The sequence below is a fragment of the Gobius niger genome (genome assembly GCF_951799975.1).
Source record: "Gobius niger genome assembly, chromosome: 1".
Lineage (NCBI taxonomy): Eukaryota > Metazoa > Chordata > Actinopteri > Gobiiformes > Gobiidae > Gobius > Gobius niger.
The window spans coordinates 7,885,321-7,905,364 of NC_136852.1; the positions used below are offsets into that span (position 1 = coordinate 7,885,321).

The 20,044-nt window shown below is 41.1% G+C and overlaps 1 protein-coding gene across 2 annotated transcripts in view; it reads right to left on the reverse strand.

The window, feature by feature from the left end:
• The window catches only part of sacs (sacsin molecular chaperone), a 41,275-nt gene extending 25,636 nt beyond the window's left edge, over positions 1 to 15,639 (reverse strand). Inside the window, exons 1-4 of one of the 2 annotated variants that reach the window (XM_079573090.1) lie at positions 15,274 to 15,639; positions 14,095 to 14,165; positions 13,771 to 13,885; positions 6,796 to 6,946 (exon numbers count right to left, since the gene is read on the reverse strand). In XM_079573090.1, coding sequence (XP_079429216.1) covers positions 6,796 to 6,946; positions 13,771 to 13,793 — 174 coding nt within the window. In that variant the 5' untranslated portion in view covers positions 13,794 to 13,885; positions 14,095 to 14,165; positions 15,274 to 15,639. Of the gene's footprint in view, positions 1 to 6,795; positions 6,947 to 13,770; positions 13,886 to 14,094; positions 14,354 to 15,273 lie in introns of those variants that run through there. The other variant, XM_079573091.1, reaches the window with a different exon arrangement.
• Positions 15,640 to 20,044: the final 4,405 nt, after the last annotated feature.

The following is a 20,044-nucleotide window of genomic DNA, read 5'->3' on the forward strand; positions in this document are numbered from 1 at the left end:
CGTAATATGATTTTTTGAAATCTCAAACTTAATGAGGCTCGGACTGTTAGCATTGGAGCAGCGCGAGCTACACGTCACGCAAGGGCCGAGTCTACGGTGAAAATCCCGCCCGTATGTCCTTTTTAGGAACATGCTTCGTCAGAGCTGGGGAGGAGGAGCCTGTAAATCCGCCATGAATTGCCCCACGGCCGTGGTCATTCTGGTAAACGGGGAGGACTGAGCATAAGACGTCCATTTTTTCTACAGTCTATGGGAAGAACCTTTGCTACTGCCAGACTGGTGGGGGGACTCATTTAAAAAGGGGGCTCTGGGGGTCCTCCTACACAGATCTTTTTTAATTTTACTGGTACAATTTGGTGCATTCTCATGCATTTTAACAGACCAATAGGTACATTTCTTTTTTTAACCAGTGTCAACTCAAAGAAAAAGGCTCAGACCTTGTTTAGAACTGGTTTAGACCTGGTTTAGTCTTGGTTTAGTCCTGGTTTAGTCTATCATACATTATCATACATTTTTTTATTGAGAAGAACAACATACAGTTTAAACAAATTTCAAAGTACAATAAAATTTGGTTCTTCTTTTTTATCAATGAATCCCCCACCCCACCTCCCTCCCACCCCACCCATACCTGGGGTTAGGTATGCTCTATGGCAATATTTCAAATGTATATATTGGTGATTAGAGTTTTTTGAGGCTTTCCCGATATTATGCCAAATTAACTCCCAGTCAGGATTAAAAGTGTCATTTGAAATTTCTTGTTCCCAAGCTTTCATTCCCACTGAGGGCACCACATTTTGGTTCAATAGTTGATCGTAGATATAGGACACTATCCTTTTAGGGGCATTCCGTAATAATTCAGAAAGTCCTGGTTTAGTCTTGGGTACAAAGTTATCAGATTAAGCCTTACATGTGAGGGAGTCTGCAAAGAGAGAGGGAACTCTGCTTTTCTCCTTATGTCCATGGGCCCTTCAGCCTGCTGAGCCCCTGGGCTGAGCCCCTGTAAGCCCCTGCATAAATCCGGCCTTGAGTATGACAAATGTATTTTTTGTATAGTTAGTTTCAGAATATTGCACTGCACAATAACAAGCTTATGGGACCAGAGTCAATACAGTAAAGTCTGATAATGTTTTTTTAGGATTGATTTTTTGATTTTTTATTATAGTGGGTGAGCATTAGCAGTAAAGAACAGAAGTAATTGTTTAATGTGATTTTAAGAAAGGCGACGGGTTAACGGGAGGAGAAAAAACTTCTTCTGTATTTCCTCGGAGTCATGTTCACCGACACCACTAACTCCAGGCTCGGTACATAATTAGTTTTGGCGGAATCCGAGATTGGATTTGTGGCTGAATGAACGGCATTTACCGGAGGAGCTGAAGGATCCTCAATTCTGGATCAGTACATCAGGGTTTTTTTTAATCTGGCAATACTTTCTCACCAGGAAACATGGGAAAAGTCGTTGCAAACATTTTTTATTTTTTTTAGTTAGTTTATTTCGAAACAAATTTAAAAACAATGATAATACAAGTAATGGATACCAATACAGCAATTGTTCAAAAAGGAGTGGGTTGAAGTGTGACCTTATTTAGTCCCACCCCCTTTTCTACTTGATATTTTTACAGGAGCAAAAGAAGCTCATATCGTTCTTCTTTTACAACAACTTGCACAACTCAATATTTACAACAATTGTTTTACAAACTATGAATGTCTTTCCACAATATACACATCACGGCCATAGAAATCCAGCGACAATAATGTTATTTAAATTATAATTAACATCCAGCTCTATAGTTCGTGAAGACCATGTTTTTATACATAGATTTAAATTGGCAAACTGTGGTACATTTCTTGAGTGACACATTCAAGCTATTCCATAGTTTTACGCCGCAAACAGCAAGGCAGAAACTCCTCCTAGTGGATCGGACAACTGGAGTTTTGAAATTCATGTGACCCCTTAATCTATACCCTTCCTCCTATTCATTCACTTTCATCCAGAGGGTTAAACATAATTAAGATCTTAAAACCTAAAAGAATAAAGATATCTTATGCCTTTAAGAAGAAAGCAAAAAGTATGAATCAGTTATCAGCTATTCCCTATTGCACTGTGGGTAATTAAGTCAGGACCCGACTACTGCACCTGACTCCGGGAATCAGCTGATTTATCGTCTAATAGGGTTATTAATCTTAGGGCTAGGATTAGGTTCAGGGTCAGGGGTTATATATTAGGGTTATGGTTAGGAATGGCAAATGTGATGTAAGTTGTGTCTCACTCACACAGATCTTACACATATTTTTAGAAACTAGAAGGTCTTTCAAATGAGGTATAGATACAGACGGCATCTCGTCATAGAAGGGGGCGTGGCTTCGCCGAGGGGGAAAATAGAATCTTTAGAGAAACACAATTTTTCACTCTTTTTAGCCATTTTCTAGTGGAATATGAACTCATTTATCACATACAAATAAAGTCCAGCGTAAATCAGGCCCATATGGATATTTTCTCACAGCAGATTGTTCAGCAGAAGTGAAAAAAAGGCAGTTGTAGCGAGCGCTTGCTAGCAGTTAGCATTAGCCCGATGCTAACATGTAGCATCAGGTTAGCATTCTCCGTTATTTATGTATTTATGGGCTGTTGAACCACTTTGCTCCTTCCCATGTCTTTGTATCTTTATTTAGAAACTATATTCATATTTCAGTGTTTGTTGAAGTAGTTTTTGAATAATTAGAGAAAATTTACATTTTTTCAAAATTGTTTTCCCCCTTAACTGTTTTCAAAAATGACCATATATGGGCGATTCCAGAGATGCGCATCTCGTCATAGAAGGGGGCGTGGCTTCGCCGAGGAGGAAAATAGAATCTTTAGAGAAACACAATTTTTTACCCTTTTTAGCCATTTTCTTGAGGAATATGAACTTATTTAGCACATAAATAAAGTCAAGTGTAAATCGGGCCCATTTGGATATTTTCTCACAGCAGATTGTGCAGTAGAAGTGAAAAAACGGCAGTTGTAGCTAGTGCTAGCAAACCGTTAGCAATAGCCCGATGCTAACATGTAGCATCATGTTAGCATTCTCCGTTATTCATGTATTTATGGGCTGTTGAACCACTTTGCTCGTCCCCATGTCTTTGTATCTTTATTTAGTAGAAACTATATTCATATTTCAGCATTTGTTACAGTAGGTGTTGAATAATTAGAGAAAATTTACATTTTTTCAAAATTGTTTTCCCCCTTAACTGTTTTCAAAAAAGACCATATATGGGCGATTCCAGAGATGGAATCGCCCATATATGGTCATGTTTGAAACAGAGGGGGAAAACAAAGAGGAGGCAAATCTAAACTTTCTATAATTACTCCAAAACTACTTTATGACTATAGTTTTCTACCCAATAAAGGTGCAAAAACATGGAGTCGAGCAAAGTGGTTCAACAGCCCATAATAATATAAATAACGAAGAATGCTAACATGATACTTCGTGATTCGCTACAACTGCTGGTTTTTCACTCCTACTGAACAGCTGTTGTGAAAAAACATCCACCTCCATCATGGACAACACGTCCCACCCACTGCACGGGACTGTAGAGGAGCTGAGCAGCTCTTTCAGTGGCAGACTGAGACACCCTCAGTGCAAGAAGGAGCAGGTCCTTCATCCCCACTGCTGTCAGACTGAACAACAAGACTGTAAAGTACCATCTGCAATAACTACTATGCAGAATACACACAATAATCCCTGTATTTAAATCACTTTATCTGCGTCACTTTATATAAACCACTTGCACTATGATGTAAACCTGCACTGCTAATAATGACTTTAACTTTGTTTTGTTATAGTCTGTTTACTTCATTATTTACTGTTTATACTTTTTGTTCCCACAAAGTCCTTGGTAGTCATTGTATAAAGATATCACTATTTACTATTTAATTGTTTTTTTTTTTTACATTTCCTGTGTTTCTAAGAGCTGAATGTAACAAGTAAATTTCTCCATTGTGAGATCAATAAAGCCTGTCTTATCTTACCTTATAGGCCCGACTTTGACTTGACTTTATTTGTGTGTGATGAATAAGTTTATATTCTGCCAGAAAACGGCTAAAAAGAGTGAAAAATTGTGCCCTCCCCCTTCGCCAGGCCACACCTTCTTGACTTTACTATGAGCTGTCGTTGTCCTCAGAGAAATACCCGACATTAATGCTAGATAAAACGTTGAGCTAAGACGCTAAGAGAGTTAAACGCTAATTAGTGATTGTTGAAGATATGGCGACATCAAAATCCCCATTTTCCGACATAAAAAGCCCTTGAACTCTGTATATATATATATAAAAAGGGGCTATTTCAGCTTCAGTGATTCCAGTTAATTATCAGAAAGTGCCTTTTCCTCTCAGGCAGACAGATGTTTTTTAGCTACAGATATTTTCTCATTTAGTGACTTCTATTACTGTCTCGAAAAGCAACATTTGTCTGCTAAATACAGCGTCTGGCTCTGTGCCGGCAATAAACCGCAGCGATCTTTATCTTTCGGGAGCGGGGAGGAAATTTGAAGTCCATACATATAAAGGGGAGCATACATTACTTCAATTGAATCACAGATGGCAGAAGAAAGATTACGGCGGTATTAAAGGATGCACCGGACAATGCGGCTCTGTTTTGGGGAGCTACTTTTAGCCGGCTACTGTTGTTGATTCAGTCCAAACGAGGGGACTGACCAGCACCTGCTGCCTTCAGTCAAACCCGAGCCGAGGGTCAAACGGAGCCAAGCCAAAAGCCGTAGCCTCCACATACTCGCGATACAGCTGACAGGAGGTTCAGCCAGTTAGTAGATTACAGGGTTCACAAACTTTATGACCGTGACACCAAAAAATGCCACAGAAAACAACCCGGGACCCCCACTATAGTAAAACATACTACATTTATAGCATGTATTTAAAGAGTCTATGTCGACACTGGACAGGATTACAGCACTGATGAAAGATTATGGGTCAGGTTCTCATCTTAAACACCTTTTTCTTTTTTGTTTTGTCCTGAGCCCCACATTAAGAACTTTTGATTTAGCGCAAATAAATCAGTGGCCATTTGAATCTTACATTTTGCTTGTTTAGATGGCTTTTGTTTAGTCTGTTATTGTAAGGGAACGATCTCCAATTAATGAGCATTTTCTTCTTGTTTTTAGCATGTTTTTGAATATTTGAATCGTTATAGTAAATCATGAGGACAAAACTCAAGCATGTTTTGTAAAAATATCATCTTTGCTAACTCTCCTGGTAAACTGCTCCTAAGTGTAAGTGTCTTTGGAGAATATGTAGCTCTCCGGCGTTTTTGTTGCGTAAAAGCAGCTCATCGGGATGTTATCCATCCAAATTAGTCAAGTTTAAAAAATGTTAAAACTATGTATTTTCCTCCCCCTACATGTTCCAGCCATGTCCTAATGTGTAGAATGAGATCAGACCTGTTCACCACAACTGCCTCTATAATCCTGCACTGCCACTCAAAAAGGTGTTACTTCGGGTCCGAAGTGCCGTCATGCATGAGCTTAACCCTAGAACACTATTGACGGGTGGTTTTCACTCGAGCAAATACATTTATGTGATTTTCATTATGAGTTTCATGGGTCTCTGCAGCTTTAGCTTTGTCTTTGACATCTTTGATGGCCTGGGTGTTTTCCTAATCCAAAACACAGTTTGTCCTACAGGCACATGTTTGGGTGATTTTCACCCAGCAATAGTGAAAGAAGGTAGGGTTAGGGTTAGTGTATTTAATCAGGCAGTCTTGCCCCCTTTCATGGTTGACATTCAGGTCTGCCACATTTACTTTGCGACTTCAACTACAGCTTTGCTCCTGTCTCAGAGTTCGGTGTCTCTGGCCTCACAGTAAGTGAGTAACACAGTTATTTTAGTCAGCTGGTCATTTAAAATATGACATATTTTGTTTCTCTCTCCTGCGGCTGTTTGTGCCGAGGACACTGAGCCTTCACCAGGGAAGTCTCACGTATCCCAGGAATGGGTCGACCAAAAACCAAGTTTCCATCTTCATTATTTTTTTTTTTTTTTGGAATTCTTTGTTCCCAAATTTTTGGAGCATTTTTATCTGGTCCTCTCATGATGCTTGTCTTTCATTTCGTTAGCCATGACACAGTTTAATATAAAAGAACACGACTCAAATGTGTCATGTATTGTCATGTTTTAATAGATTTTGATGACAAGTACACTGAGCGATAGTGTTCCAGGGTTAATATAGAAGCTGCAGTTACACATATGACCTGAGGTGGCAGTAGTGAGCATAAAATGGCCACTTGCATCTAGTCCCTTTAAGTAACGGAAGAGAACTTTGTGGATGGTGCACCAGGATACTTGCTGTTATTATAACAGTATTGTTCCCTGAAAGTTACAAAATGAGCTAATAATGAGTTTAAAATAGTCTAGTTCTTTTGTGTTTTTGCCTTGTATTTCTCCATGAACACAGATGCATAATGTGTGATAGAAATCCAGCTTGTTACGAGAACTTGACTTTTATCAGAAAGGTTTGATCATTATCACACTTATTAATACCAAGTGCTGCTCCATTTAGTTCTGTCTGAGTAAATATAATTCCACTTAATTAAAAACTTGATCATTTTCCTGTGTCTTCTGATGTAAAAGCGCTTCATTCTGCCTCGTGTTGTTGTAAAGCGCTCCATAAATAAACTTTAATTTGATTTAACACACTGGAGTCCATCTAACAACGAGGCCGCTGTTCCTGAACAAACGTGTCCTAAAGCCACAGCGCGAGATCACTGAGGCCGATGATGCTTTTTCCAAAATTAAAAACTCACCACTTTCCCGTTGTGGGTCAGGCGCTGCTCCTGCACGGGGAGGTCGGTCTCCTCGTAGACCAGACGCTTCACCTCTCGGACGGACGTGCGGGGAGGCACCAGGAAGGACTTCGCGCCGATGTAGTCGTGGACCACCGTCACCCGCGGCAACCTGAGGCAAAACAGGTTTCCATTTAGAGCAAACATTCACAAAGTTCGGAGCATCGCTGAACACCATCATCTAAGCCTGTTTCTTCAATGTGCATTTCTATCCCCATACAAATGAATGGTGAAGCCAGTCCTTATGTTAAAGTACGGCGAGGTATGACATGTCCGTCTCATGGCATTTATATAACCTCTCTGATGTTTGGATGTGTATCTGATCCACAAAAAGCAGAAATTTCACTGAACACGATTTAGCATTTAGCTCAGAGGCCACTTTTTAACGCTAATTTGTATCTAAGGTCAAATCTGAAACAATCTGTGCACATTAATGATTTCTAACTAGGCTTTGACCTTCACCAAAGTGTGGCTGATGGTCGTCAACAGCTGAAAACATTTTGATCTTTCATAATTTGCGATGGCTAAATGATGGCTAAAAAGCTAAGCAGGCTAATGCTGACGGACTCTGAAAAGGGTCCCAGTGCAGCCGGTTTGCTAACTGTCCGGATGGGATCGAATATCGCTGGGTAAAGATACATCACGTTTATTTATTTTTAGATAACGGTACTTTAACGATGCTTGTTTGTGTGATACCGATACCAGCCCATTTTTTTCTTTTCTTTTTTTTGATACCTATTCTAAAATATATGTCATATCGAAGCATTAAACCAGACCTGGGCAAAATACGGAGATGATTCAGTCCGGCCCACGACTTGTAGAGCAAAAATTCACAAGTATATCTAAAAGAAAAGTACGTCTCTGGCCCATTCCTGTGCGGTTTAATTACCAGAATGCTCACTCCAGCCACTAGGGGCAGATTAAATAAGAATAAAAATAATTCCACAGGTGTCCAGCAGAGGGCACTGACATAATAAGAAATCAGGATATAAACAACACATTGTGTGACTTGCAAGTGGGAAATGGAGAGTCTGCCCCTGAGCAGCTGTGGCTACATTAGTAGCTTACTACCACGGAGTTTGTTTGTTTGTTTGTTTGTTTGTATACTTTATTGTCCCCATAGGGAAATTTGTCCTCTGCCTGCATTTAACCCATCCTTCGATGCCGCTGGGGCAACCCGTAAGGAGCAGTGGTCGACGGCAGTGCCGCGCCCAGGGACCCGTCTCCATGATGTGGAGCCAGGCTGATGGTCAGAATCACCTGGCTGGAGGATTCACCTATTGTACATGTTTTTAGTGGTAGGGGAAACTGGAGTACACGGAGGAAACCTACGCAGACACGGGGAGAACATGCAAACTCCACACAGAGTGTGTTAATCGAACCCGGGACCTTCTAGCTGTGAAGCGGAGGCGCTAACCGCTGCGCTCACTCCGAGTGAGGAGTGAATGAACATTGACTACAGTAGCAGACACTTGTGACACAGGCTTGTAAAGTGCAATAAGTGTGAGCCGTTTTTATGAGGCTACAGTCCTGTCGGGCTCATTATTATTCATTTATTGAAAAAAACTCCTCAAGGTATTTTCAAAATCAAAATTTTTGTTTTTGTTTTGGAGCTTTTGTTTATGGACCCCGGCGATACACTCCCCATATATTATACTTATATCCCGATATAAGTTTGAGTTATTGTTGGTGCAGCCCTCCGACTCAATTCAGCCATCTCATGTGGCCCCTTATGAAAATTAATTGCCCCACCCCTGCATTAAACAGAACAATAGTTAATTCAGAGAGGAAAAAAGTGATTGCTTCAGTGGGTGGAATACGTTGTGAAGGTCAGGTGCTCTTTTGGATCAAAATAAACATTAAGCACAATAAACAGGGAAACATCTGAGGCACTTTGATAGCTTAAAAGTCCTTTATTAGCTGGACAGTGTTGAGTTACACCTGAGGCAATATCCGGTGCAACTTACTCATGCTAGTTTAGTGTGGTCGACCTCTTAGCAGACTCCAGGGTGCTGTAGATCCTTATGTGGTTTTCAACAAAGCTTGTGTGTATATCTTGCTGTTTGCTACATAGACATCTTCTATGCCTTACCATTGTCGTCTAATTTTATTTAGTTTGTTTTTATGAGTTTTTTTCTGTATTTCATATGGCTCTATTGTGTCATACCGGAAATATATGAGAAAAACCACAGCCTGGACTTATTAAGCAGACCTGAGGCACTATTTGAATTGTCTGCCCTGAAGAAGGACGAACGCGACCGAAACGCATCGGCATGTACAGCAAGTAAAGGACTTTTAATAATGTTAATTCATTCCATAAAAGGCCATTTCTTTTCAATTTTGTATCATTTATTTGAGCTGAAACAACCAAGTACCTTCCTTTAATGCTGTCCCAGGACCAAACAGGCAACAGAACTTGGTCTCTAAAGATATACAGTAGAAAATACAGTCGAAAACCTGCTTTTATTTTTTCTATACCAGTAGTACCTAAACTTTTTTTTTCAACGGAACTCAGCCCTGGGAACAAACGCCACTTCTCCTTTAATTTCTATAAACACTGCCCCCCATATCAATCCAAAGACCAAACGGTGACCCCCTACCAGTAACTATTTACTCCATTTAAAGAAAACTATAATGTCTTACTTAACAAATAGCAGGCTAAATATTGGTACTAAACTTTAGCAAACACATATACATTTCCTTTCTTTTCAATGTACTTCTGTTGCAAACAAGCCTTGGGAACCACTGCAACACTACAAAACTGGATTTCTTCTTTATTTTGATCAGTTTTTGTCTGTTTATATCTGTAAATACATATTGGAATCTTAACCTGTGAAGCCCAAAGAGCGCGGTGGTTTTGTGGGTCTTTGTATCTTCAGTTTACTATTCAGTTTGTTAAGCTTTTATACCAACAAAGGAGAGGTTTGACAAGAAATAAACAATATAGAGCCTTTGAACTGTCTTCATTGTTCGAGCCCCAGCCATCAATAATGATGAATAAACTTAATATTGTTATTTCAAGCATAGTATCACTGTTATCTGATTCTCATACCACACATTTGTAAAAGAAATGTAAGTGACCTAAAAGGGCATGGGAATATTGGTTACAATCTATTGAACATTAGGGTAATATGAGAACAATCACCTCACCAGGGCCCGCTGTGGACGGCCATTACTGCCAGAGCTTCGCCCACTAGAATTTCCGCAAAACACAATGACTCCAATCCAAATCCTCTGACATCTGCCTCTGCTGTTTCGTTCGTGTCTTATTGATTTGCAACAGAATGTATTATTTTATCATTCAAGACTATTGCAATAAACAGTTTATTAACCAGCTCCTAAAGCCGTGTGGAAAAGCTCGTACACAGTGTTGGCCGTGTAGCCCAGCGAGAGACAAACTGCCCCTAAAACACCTATTTAGCTGAATATTCCTGCAGGTTCAGCAAAGCAAAGCTGGAGCCAAGAAGCATCGCAGCTCTCCAGAGGCCGAGGTGGGCGAGCCACAAGATCAGGCCAGTCACATTAACATGAAGCCAGGGGAAAACATAGGGTTTAATGATTCTAGAGGCAAATATCTGGCATTAATATCCCATAAGAGAATATACAAATGAGCAAGGCATAATGTATGAACAAGTGTGGTTGCTCCTTGAGTCATTTGAGAGTTCAGAACCTAATGAAGAAGAGGTGGAAAGGATTTTGGAAGCAGGAAGTGTTTTGAGAGCAGCACGACAATGCAGTAAATAGGTCCGAGGTTTGATGCAGTACATCGAGGGATGGGACAATAATGAAATTTTGGGTCACGATTATCTTGGCCAAAATAATTAACAATATTATCACGATATTTGCCTTAAAAAAATCACTGAAACTGCAGAAATGATGGGGATTGGACAGTTATTAAACATTCCTCTTCATCGTCTGCCGTAAATGTCATATTGAGTGAGACATAAAGTAAGTATTTAAAGGCGCACTGTGTAACATTTTGGACGTTTGTTAAGGGGAGACACTGCAGGCAAAACTCATTTTTTTCAGTTTTCAGGTTTTGGGCCAAATTGGTCTCTGAACATATAAGCTTTCACCCGGAAACAGAAAATATGCCTAATCTTCACAATAACATGTTTAAATATTGCGCTGATTCAATGTTCCCCCATAGACTTATATGGGACAATGCAATTTCAAGGGCCTTTTTCTCAAAACAGATTTTCTGTCATTGTGGCGACACTATGTCCACGTCAGTCGGACCTAAAGACTTCAAAGTTTCCAGCCTTGGACTGAACAATATTTGGAAGATTTTTTCAGAGGGATTTTTTATTATTTAATCCCTAGCCCCATTTATTGAGTTTTGAATGTCAAAAAATAAGGCAAAAATTACATTTTTACAAAATGTTCCACTAAAAAACAGCTTATTTTAAAACTGAACAAGAAATCCAAAATCCCCTCTGAAAACGTCTTGATAACTCATTTATCAATAAAATGAAACCATAAATTTGAATGTAGCTCTATCCGTTATTCAGATTTCGTCGCTGAAAAGATGGGAAATTTGGGGCATTTTAGGCATAAAACACCTTGTTCTTATATGAAAAGATAAAATGACAGAAAACTTGCAATGTATTTTTTTCTTTCATTTATGCCAGTGATCGACAGCAACAGTTTCAAATTGATATCTGTAAATATAAATTTTTTCCCTATTCACCTGCAGTGTCTCGCCTTATTAAGTGTGACGTCACGACTTCCGCTTCCTAGCAGACCGGCAAATATGCGATAAAAAAACATTTAAAAACTCTTAAAAACAACCATCAATAGTTGAAACTGAAACTTGATAGAGAGTTACTGAACCTACTTATTACTCAGACTCATTAGCCAAAAATGCCGCACCCAGTGTTAAAAAAGTAATATTTACTAAGGTCGGTACTTCCGGGGTTAGCGTAGCTGCTGCGCCGTTAGCATTTATCTCCACTAACCCGGATGTACTGATTTTGGTAAATGTTACTTTTACAGTGGTAGGTACAGCATTTTTGGCTAATGGGCCTGATAAATAAGTATGTTCAGGAACTCTCTGTTGAGTTTCAGAAATATTGATTGTGGTATTAAAGAGTTTTTTGTAGTTTCTCGTACATCTGCGGACCCGGAAGTGGAGCTTTGACGTCACCACTTAACATATACTGCTGTCATCAATACAACATGCAGCTCCACACAGAACATGCTCTTTCTGCAGTGAGTGATCAAAGAATGGATTTGGATGAGGAACTAACCTCCAGAAATCTTAAACACTGCTGACTTTAGTCACATCTCCATGGAGACGTACCCACTCCTGGTAAAGTTACCTGCACTGGTTGTCTGATGGATTTAGCGATTATCTTCTAACATGATAATCACGATAGGGCTGGGTCATCTGGACCAAAAGTCATATCCCGATATATTTTGGTTGAATATCGATATACGATATATATACCGATATTTTTTCAGCAAAGTGAGAGCTGTAATAGGAAATGTTTAGTCAAATACAAGCAGATTTATTGAAAACTTTGTGTAATGGGGGTCCCAAGTTGTTTATGTGTCAATTTTTGGGGTCCCAGCCAAAAAAGTTTGGGAACCCCTGTAATAAATGACAGATAAACAATACATTATTGGGCTCAACATTTATCGTCAGTACCTTTATTTGCATTTTCCCCCATTTTCTAATATAATACTATAATTTTACCCAAAATAAATCCATTGTGAGATATTTTAAGATTACCGAGATTATCGAACCGAGATTTATTGTAATTTTTAAGCTTCAGTGTTAGTTTCTGTTGCATCATGAGGTCTTTAATAATATCATTCATCTCGATATTTTCCTGCCGCAATATATCGGAATTTAGATTTGATATTGAGACAGGCCTACTCATGGCTACAATCAGGCGTGCCGTATTTACAGGTATGATTCCCATAAGAATGTAATAAACAAATAACGAAATAGCTCAGAGAGAGGCCAGTATTGTTTACTAGGGCTGAAAGATATATCGTTATTGTATCAATATCGAGATATGAACATTCAAGATATCAATATCACAAAAGAAAAATATATCGTTATCGTGTTTATATCGAGATATGAACATTCAAAAAATTGAAATCGAATAAGCAAGATATAAACGATAAAGATTTTCATCAATAAAACTGCACTCTTTTGTAGGTTTCTCTTTTCTCCTGCCGGGTTTTTGAGTTTTTCCTTGCCGTGCTGGAGAGTCTAAGGACGGGGAACACTCACGCCGCTCGTCGCTACCTCCTATTGGACATTATATTTGCCTAGATTCACCTGAACTTTTAATTGTCATATTTATTGCTCTGTTTTATTGCCTTAATGTTTGGTGCAGCCCTGTGAGGCGACTTCTGTTGTGATACTGGGCTATACAAAACCATTAAACTTGAAACTTGTATCATGATTTTATCTAATTTTTTAATTGCTTAGTTTTCACCTAACCCATAGTTATATCGTATCGATATCGAGATATGAAATTTTGTCCATATCATTCAGCCCTAATGTTCACAGGTTTATACAGTGGATCTGGTTGCATCGCCAAATGGAGAACCACATAGATAATGTAGCTAAACATAAACATATTTCACAGGTACAATGTGTTTAGTAATTGTGAATACATTGTAATTACAGTTGTTAGCATTAAATAGAAAATTGTTTGTTATCCTGTGCCTGGAAAACAATGTTTATGAAATATGTTGAGAAATCCCTCCATGCACCACCTCTTTAACAATCACCATTTTTGCCCCATCTGTTTGGCAATCCTGTAAAGTCATCCACAACTTTTCATTAGAGCAGAATCAGTGCAGCTACTGGGAGTCAATTTAGATCCACTCATGACATTTATTCGTGACATAAGCGAGGCCTATTTACTCCGAGCGCAGAACAGCACAAAGGCTGGCACTGACGGGGCATTTACTCACCCCGGGGCTGGACATTTGGCCATCTTGACGCTACTTTGTGCCAGAGTCGCCTCCGCATTCACGGGACAGGACTATCTTCTGCGGGGCGCGCATGGATACACCTCCTGGGAAAGGGCTGAAAGCAAAACAAGAAAACCGCTATTATCCCCCCCGGCACCTGTCTCCTCTCTCAAACGCGGTGTCAGCACACAATAAACACACCGTATCCACGACTTAACACAACAGAAAGGCAAATGAGGACACGAGTTTGAATGGGGTTCTTTGCACGGCGCACAGACCGGGGTTTGATTAGCGTTATCCCCCGCAAACCCCCACTTTACTTACTTGGGCCGGTCCGGTGCGCAGCCTCTTCGGGATCCCCAAAACGCCGAAGCATTTCACAATCTGCGATGTTCCTAGAAAGAACAACGGCGACAATGACAGGTGACATGTCCGTTTCCCCGCGGCGACATACCGACTCCTTCAAAGGCGATGTTCTAATAATAATGAATTACGGCGGAGCGTGATGGCAGGAGCGCGAGGCGAGAGGATTACCGTCCACTCACTTCCGCGTTCGCTCAAAACATCGCATGGGGAAAGAATAGACTCTAAATCAGCAAAAGAGAGATTTGAGCCGCTGCTATGAGTTTATCCATCATCACGAGGCAACAATGTAGAAAGGCTGTTGTTCTGATGCTAAAATAATAATAGTTAGGCTCTTATTACAACACTAAGTTTTGGCTACAGCGTCAGTGAAATTGCGTTGATTTGCGCATGCGTGCTTACGCTCTAAACATTCGCCTTTTTAAACTAAAGTGTAATGCAAGAATCAGGCAAAAATGAAATCTGCGTCCAGGATTGTTTCATTTATTTATTCTTTGCTTATTTATTTATTTTTAATGTAAAGGCAAATGAGCTCCTCTTGTTGATGAGCTGAGCAGCAGAGATAGTGAATAAGTAAAGATGACACTACATTGTTTTTTGAGATCATTACAAACTTCAACTAATACTAGGCTTATGTTAAATAAGCCCTTAATTAACCTTGATAATGATAATGATAATAAAAGGTTGGCTTCATTTGAGCCTATGGGCTTGTAGCATAACATATTTGGGGAAAAGGGGCAGCTGAGCTGATGCGCTATTTACTAAATGCTGCACTCTGATGCTGTTTCAGTTTATACATTCACAAGATATAAACACAACAAGACAAACTGTTTATCTGCAGGGTAAAGGGTCCTATGTTACAAATGACATGGCTACAGTCCATGGCATACAATGCCAACTCAATCATTTTGCAGAGGATAGGCCTTTCACATGGCAGCAGGGAGGCAGACTCTCAAGCATAGGCACGCGCATGATGCGTATTAACCAGACCAAGCGACGAAGTCAAGGACTTAGAGGAATAAAACTCAGTAAATGAGAAAAGGCAGCGAATAGCCAACTGAAGTCATTCAAGGTGCAACATGCCCTTCATGCCCTTCATGCAAGTGACTTATTCACAGAGTTTAACGCATCCAAACTTACCACAGCAGAGCTGTAAAATAAATCCGTGGTAAATTTGTGGTGTTTCTTTTCCCAGGAAGAGTTCAATTTATTTTAATAGCCTATTAATCTTTTTATGGCCTAAGTATCAATGATAATGTGGGTCCCTTTCCTTCATTGCACGCATCCATAAATGCCGCATTGAAGAGAGAGAGAGAGGAATCCCCAGAGGAGGAGAGCGCGTGCTGTCAGCATCAGAGCATCGTCATTTCTGTCCGGTCCTCACTGTGTCCGCATGTGAAGGCAGGCAGTTCACCTGTGCACAACATGACAACAGGCCTACATTTGGTCAAACTTTAAAGACAGCCATATGTCTTCAGAATGGACCAACGCTCGTGGACAGTCTCATACCGCAAGAAAAAAAACAATAAACGCACAGGTTTTAAAGGCGCAGAGTAAAGCCCTTCAGTGGACACGTGGCTGGACTGCACATGTTAAACAATATGTTACATACAGAGAGAGACAGGGAGAGATCAGAGCCAAAGCCTGCAGTCTGTTAATTCTATATGACGCTATTTATCTTTTCATTTAGCCGACACACAGTCTTATTGTAAAACACTTGTTCAACCACTAGATGGAGCCAGAACTACAAGAGAACATCACAACATAGTCTGGAACTGGGCTATGATAGAAATAGAGGAAACCAGGGTTGTTTGTCACACGGGTTGGTTGTCACATTTCTCTTTATTGCCACTCTAGGGGGCGCTTGTCTTTTTTGGGGGGATTTGCCCAATTTTTCTGTCTGGTGTTTTTGTGTGAAAAGCCTGAAGTTTAGTCGTTTTCTGAACATATGAAAAAAGCCTGGTTCTCGGATTGAAGACTTTATCAGGATGTTTCTCAGTCGTCCTCGGACCGATTTTGACCATTTAAAAACTCAGAGAAACGTCAAAATCTCAGCTGTTTCGATCTTTCCATGGGAAGCTGCTCTGCTTTGTCAACGTGCTCCAGAGAACGAGAGAGAAGTGTCGGATTTACAGCTGTTCGTTAACACCACGCCCCCTCAGACTAAAAAAAAGAAGAAAATAAACTCAATATTAAAGCCGCAAGCAGCATTTAGAGGCCCTCACGAGCTGCGTTGGCGGGTTGGCGCACGCCGTCACACGCCACCACAATAACCGGGGGGTGCGCCCTAGGACGAGTTCGTTCAAATGCAAAGGCATGAAATAATTACAATAGGCCCGAGCCCTGCAGGCCGCTCGGGCCTAATAAGAAATGCATATTTTCCTCTAGAAAACAAGGATTATCTTATATACAATGAGCTTAAAAAGTATTCAAAATAAGTACAATATCTTAAAGTCAGCATTAGTGCAGGTGGTTGATAAAATGACGCCGATACAGAGATGACTTTTGCACGAGTTAATGTGCTGTGGGTGGGAGGTGTTGTCAGGCCGACTTAATGCACCCACAGGCCCCGGAGCTTTAACCCAATTGTAGACTTCCAACCCCCCTCAGTGCAAACCCTAATCCTAACCCTAAATCCCACAAAAACCCTAACCCTGCCTCTCCTACATGTTTCCCTCTGGGCCAGGTAGGACGGAGCCGATTCCAGGTACAGCACAGTCATCTCATACAGTCAATCATGCAGCATTCATTTTATATTTAAGGTGAGATGCTGCAGATGAACAGGGAAAACAATTACATTTACAGATATCAATATGAATCTTTTGCTGTAGATTTGTGACATAAACATGAGGAAAAATGTATAGATACAGACGGCATCTCGTCATAGAAGGGGGCGTGGCCTCTTTTTAGCCGTTTTCTGGTGGAATATGAACTTAATTATCATATAGGAATAAAGTCAAGTGTAAATCGGGTCCATATGGATATTTTCTCACAGCAGCAGTCTTTGGATCTTTATTTAGTAGAAAACTATATTCATAATTCAGCATTTGTTAAAGAAGTTTCTGAATAATTAGAGAAAGTTCAGAATTGTTGTTTTCAAACATGACCATATATGGGCGAACCCCGAGATGCCGTCTGAATCTATTGCAAGTTTTCTGTCATTTTGTGTTTTCATATAAAAATAAATAATGGGAATTTCAGCACTAATTCACGGTGGCCTTGTTTCAAAAAGCATTAAAAAAACATTTTCAGCTAATTTACAGTAAATCTACCCACTGAAAAAGTAAATAGTAAATGGTTGTTTATTTTACAGTGAACAGTGAATTGTTTTAAACCTATGACAATACTTCAATAAACTGTACTTTTGAGAGATCAGACGACAGCTAAAAAAGGTCATTTCACAGTTAAAGCCACACCGCGTAACATAAAAAAAAAAAAACACAAGCATTTATTTCATTATTATGTTATTTGTTTTTACATAAGGGTCTGGGAGATCCACCAGGGCTCATTCATCCCCTCAAACCCGATGAACAATGGGTTACCACGGCGACGGCCCTAAAGACCTGTGGAACGAGCTCAGCTGTTCAAGTGTGATTCTGTGATGACGTCACATTCTATCGTCATGTCGCTCTCATTCTCCTCCATGACATCACTCTGCGTTAGCCTAGAACCAGCATCACTTATCCAGATACGTTTGTCAGAGAACTCGCATTTAGACGCACTCCCTCACGTTTTGTAGCATTTTCGCCGAATTTCGTCGAATTTTTGCATCATTTTGCCGCATCTTTTTGCCGCATTGTGTTTCCGCATCCTCTAGTTGCATTGTACATCGGATTGCAGCTTGATCCAGTGTTTTTCAGAGACACAAACCATTTTTTTCCAGTTTCAACATGAAGCTCTTTGGAAAGAAGCGTTCGTCCGACACCGCGGTCGTACAGGAGTTACGCCTCGCGCTCTGTTTGGCCGAACAGCAGCTGCAAAGCGAGCGCCTGAATAAAGCCGCCTTAGCGAAGGCTCTTGATGAGAAAACTCTGTTCTCACAGAGTCTCCAAGACGCGCTGAACGTCAATAATGAGACTCTGACGGCGATTAGAGCCGACGTCCAAGTTCTAAACGCCCAAAACTCTCCTCTGGATGAGGAGAACGACCGGCTTCGAGCCTCTGTGTCAGACCGGGATGCTCAAATCCTCCTCCTTCAACAGGAAAACGATAACCAGCGAGAGAGTACGAAGCTGGTTATCGATGCCCTGAAGACAAACTACGGACAGCTAAAAGTAGCAGACGCGAGTCTTCGTCAGAAGATTAAAGACCTGGAACACCAGGTCGGACAGCAAACGCTTTTGCTACAACAGCAGGACGAGGAGCTGGCGGAGAATCATCTCAAGTTTGAACAGTTAATGCTGCTTGAGATGAACTATGCCGCCCTGAACAAGGACGTCCACCACATGGAGGGGGAAATGAAGGCTCTTCAAGAGGAGCAGCTGTCCATGAAGGAGGCCAATAAAACCTCCACAGAGGAAGCTCAGGAGACCATTTTAGCTTTGAGGAATGAGATAAAAGTCCTCAACAAAGATCTGGATTCACAGCAGAGAGCGAACCAGACTCTGCAGATGGCTGTCGACAAAAAAATGGTCTCCTGCGAGAACCTACAAGACCAGCTCCATCAGACAAGTCAAAAACTGATTGCAGAGGAACAGAAGTCCCTCGCACTACAGGATGAAGTCACCAAACATTACGACAGCCTGGAGGAGAGTGTGAGAGACAGACTCCACGCTCTCCAAGAGTCTCATCGCATGTTCCAGACATTTCAAAAAGAGACATTAGCAATGAAGACGGACCGGGACAAGGCAATGGAAGAAACTGACAGGTGTAGGGAGGAAGCAAGCGTTCTCCGTGGACAAGTTGAGAAACTGTACGAGAACATGAGCTCTTCTGCAGCTGACCAAGAGCTACTACAGTTAAATCTTCAAGATAAAGTAAACAAAATCAGCCACTTTGAGGAAACAAACATGTCGCTTGAGTCCGAAAAACGCGTCCTCTCAGAAGAGCTCAAGACGTCTAAAGCACAAACATCTGAGACCATATTACGGCTGGAAACCCAGCTCCAGGAGGCCAAGATGGAGCTGGAAAAATCGAAGAACATCCAACAGCAGCTGCAGCAGAAAGAAAAAAGCGACCTGATCCTTCACAGACTCGAAGAGGAGAAATTAGAAATGAAGGCGGACCGTGATAAGGCCATGGAAGAGGCCGACAAGTTGAGGGAAGAAACAAGGGTTCTCCAGATAAATAACAAGGTGATTTATGCTAATCTGGAACACGTCGCCAACGTCTATGTAGAAATGATGTCTGACATAGAGGCACTTCGTAAAGACAACATTAGCCTTTTACGCCAAAACATTGCTTTTGAGAAGGCAGCGAAGGCAGCAGCCGCACAGCAGGAGACGGACAAACAACAACCAGATCTGCTGAAAACCGTGGAGCCAGAGAGGAGCACAGCACCTCAGGACACACGGGCCAACAACTACGCCTCGCAAGACATCAGGAACCGGAGGCAGAACGACCAGAGGAACGATTCCGACCATAACATGCCCAATGTTCAAGGCCGGTGGAGGCATAATGGCTTCAACGGAAGACGTCAGGAGCAGCAGGGTCAGGGGAGAAACGGTCACTGGGCCTGAGGGGAACATCTCTCATGAGGTCTGAGGGAACAGATCTCTCTCACGGGGTCTGAGGGAACAGATCTCTCTCACGAGGTCTGAGGGAACAGATCTCTCTCACGAGGTCTGAGAGGAACAGATCTCACTCTTGAGGTCTGAGGAAACAGATCTCTCTCACGAGGTCTGAGGGAACAGATCTCTCTCACGAGGTCTGAGGGAACAGATCTCTCTCACGAGGTCTGAGGGGACACATC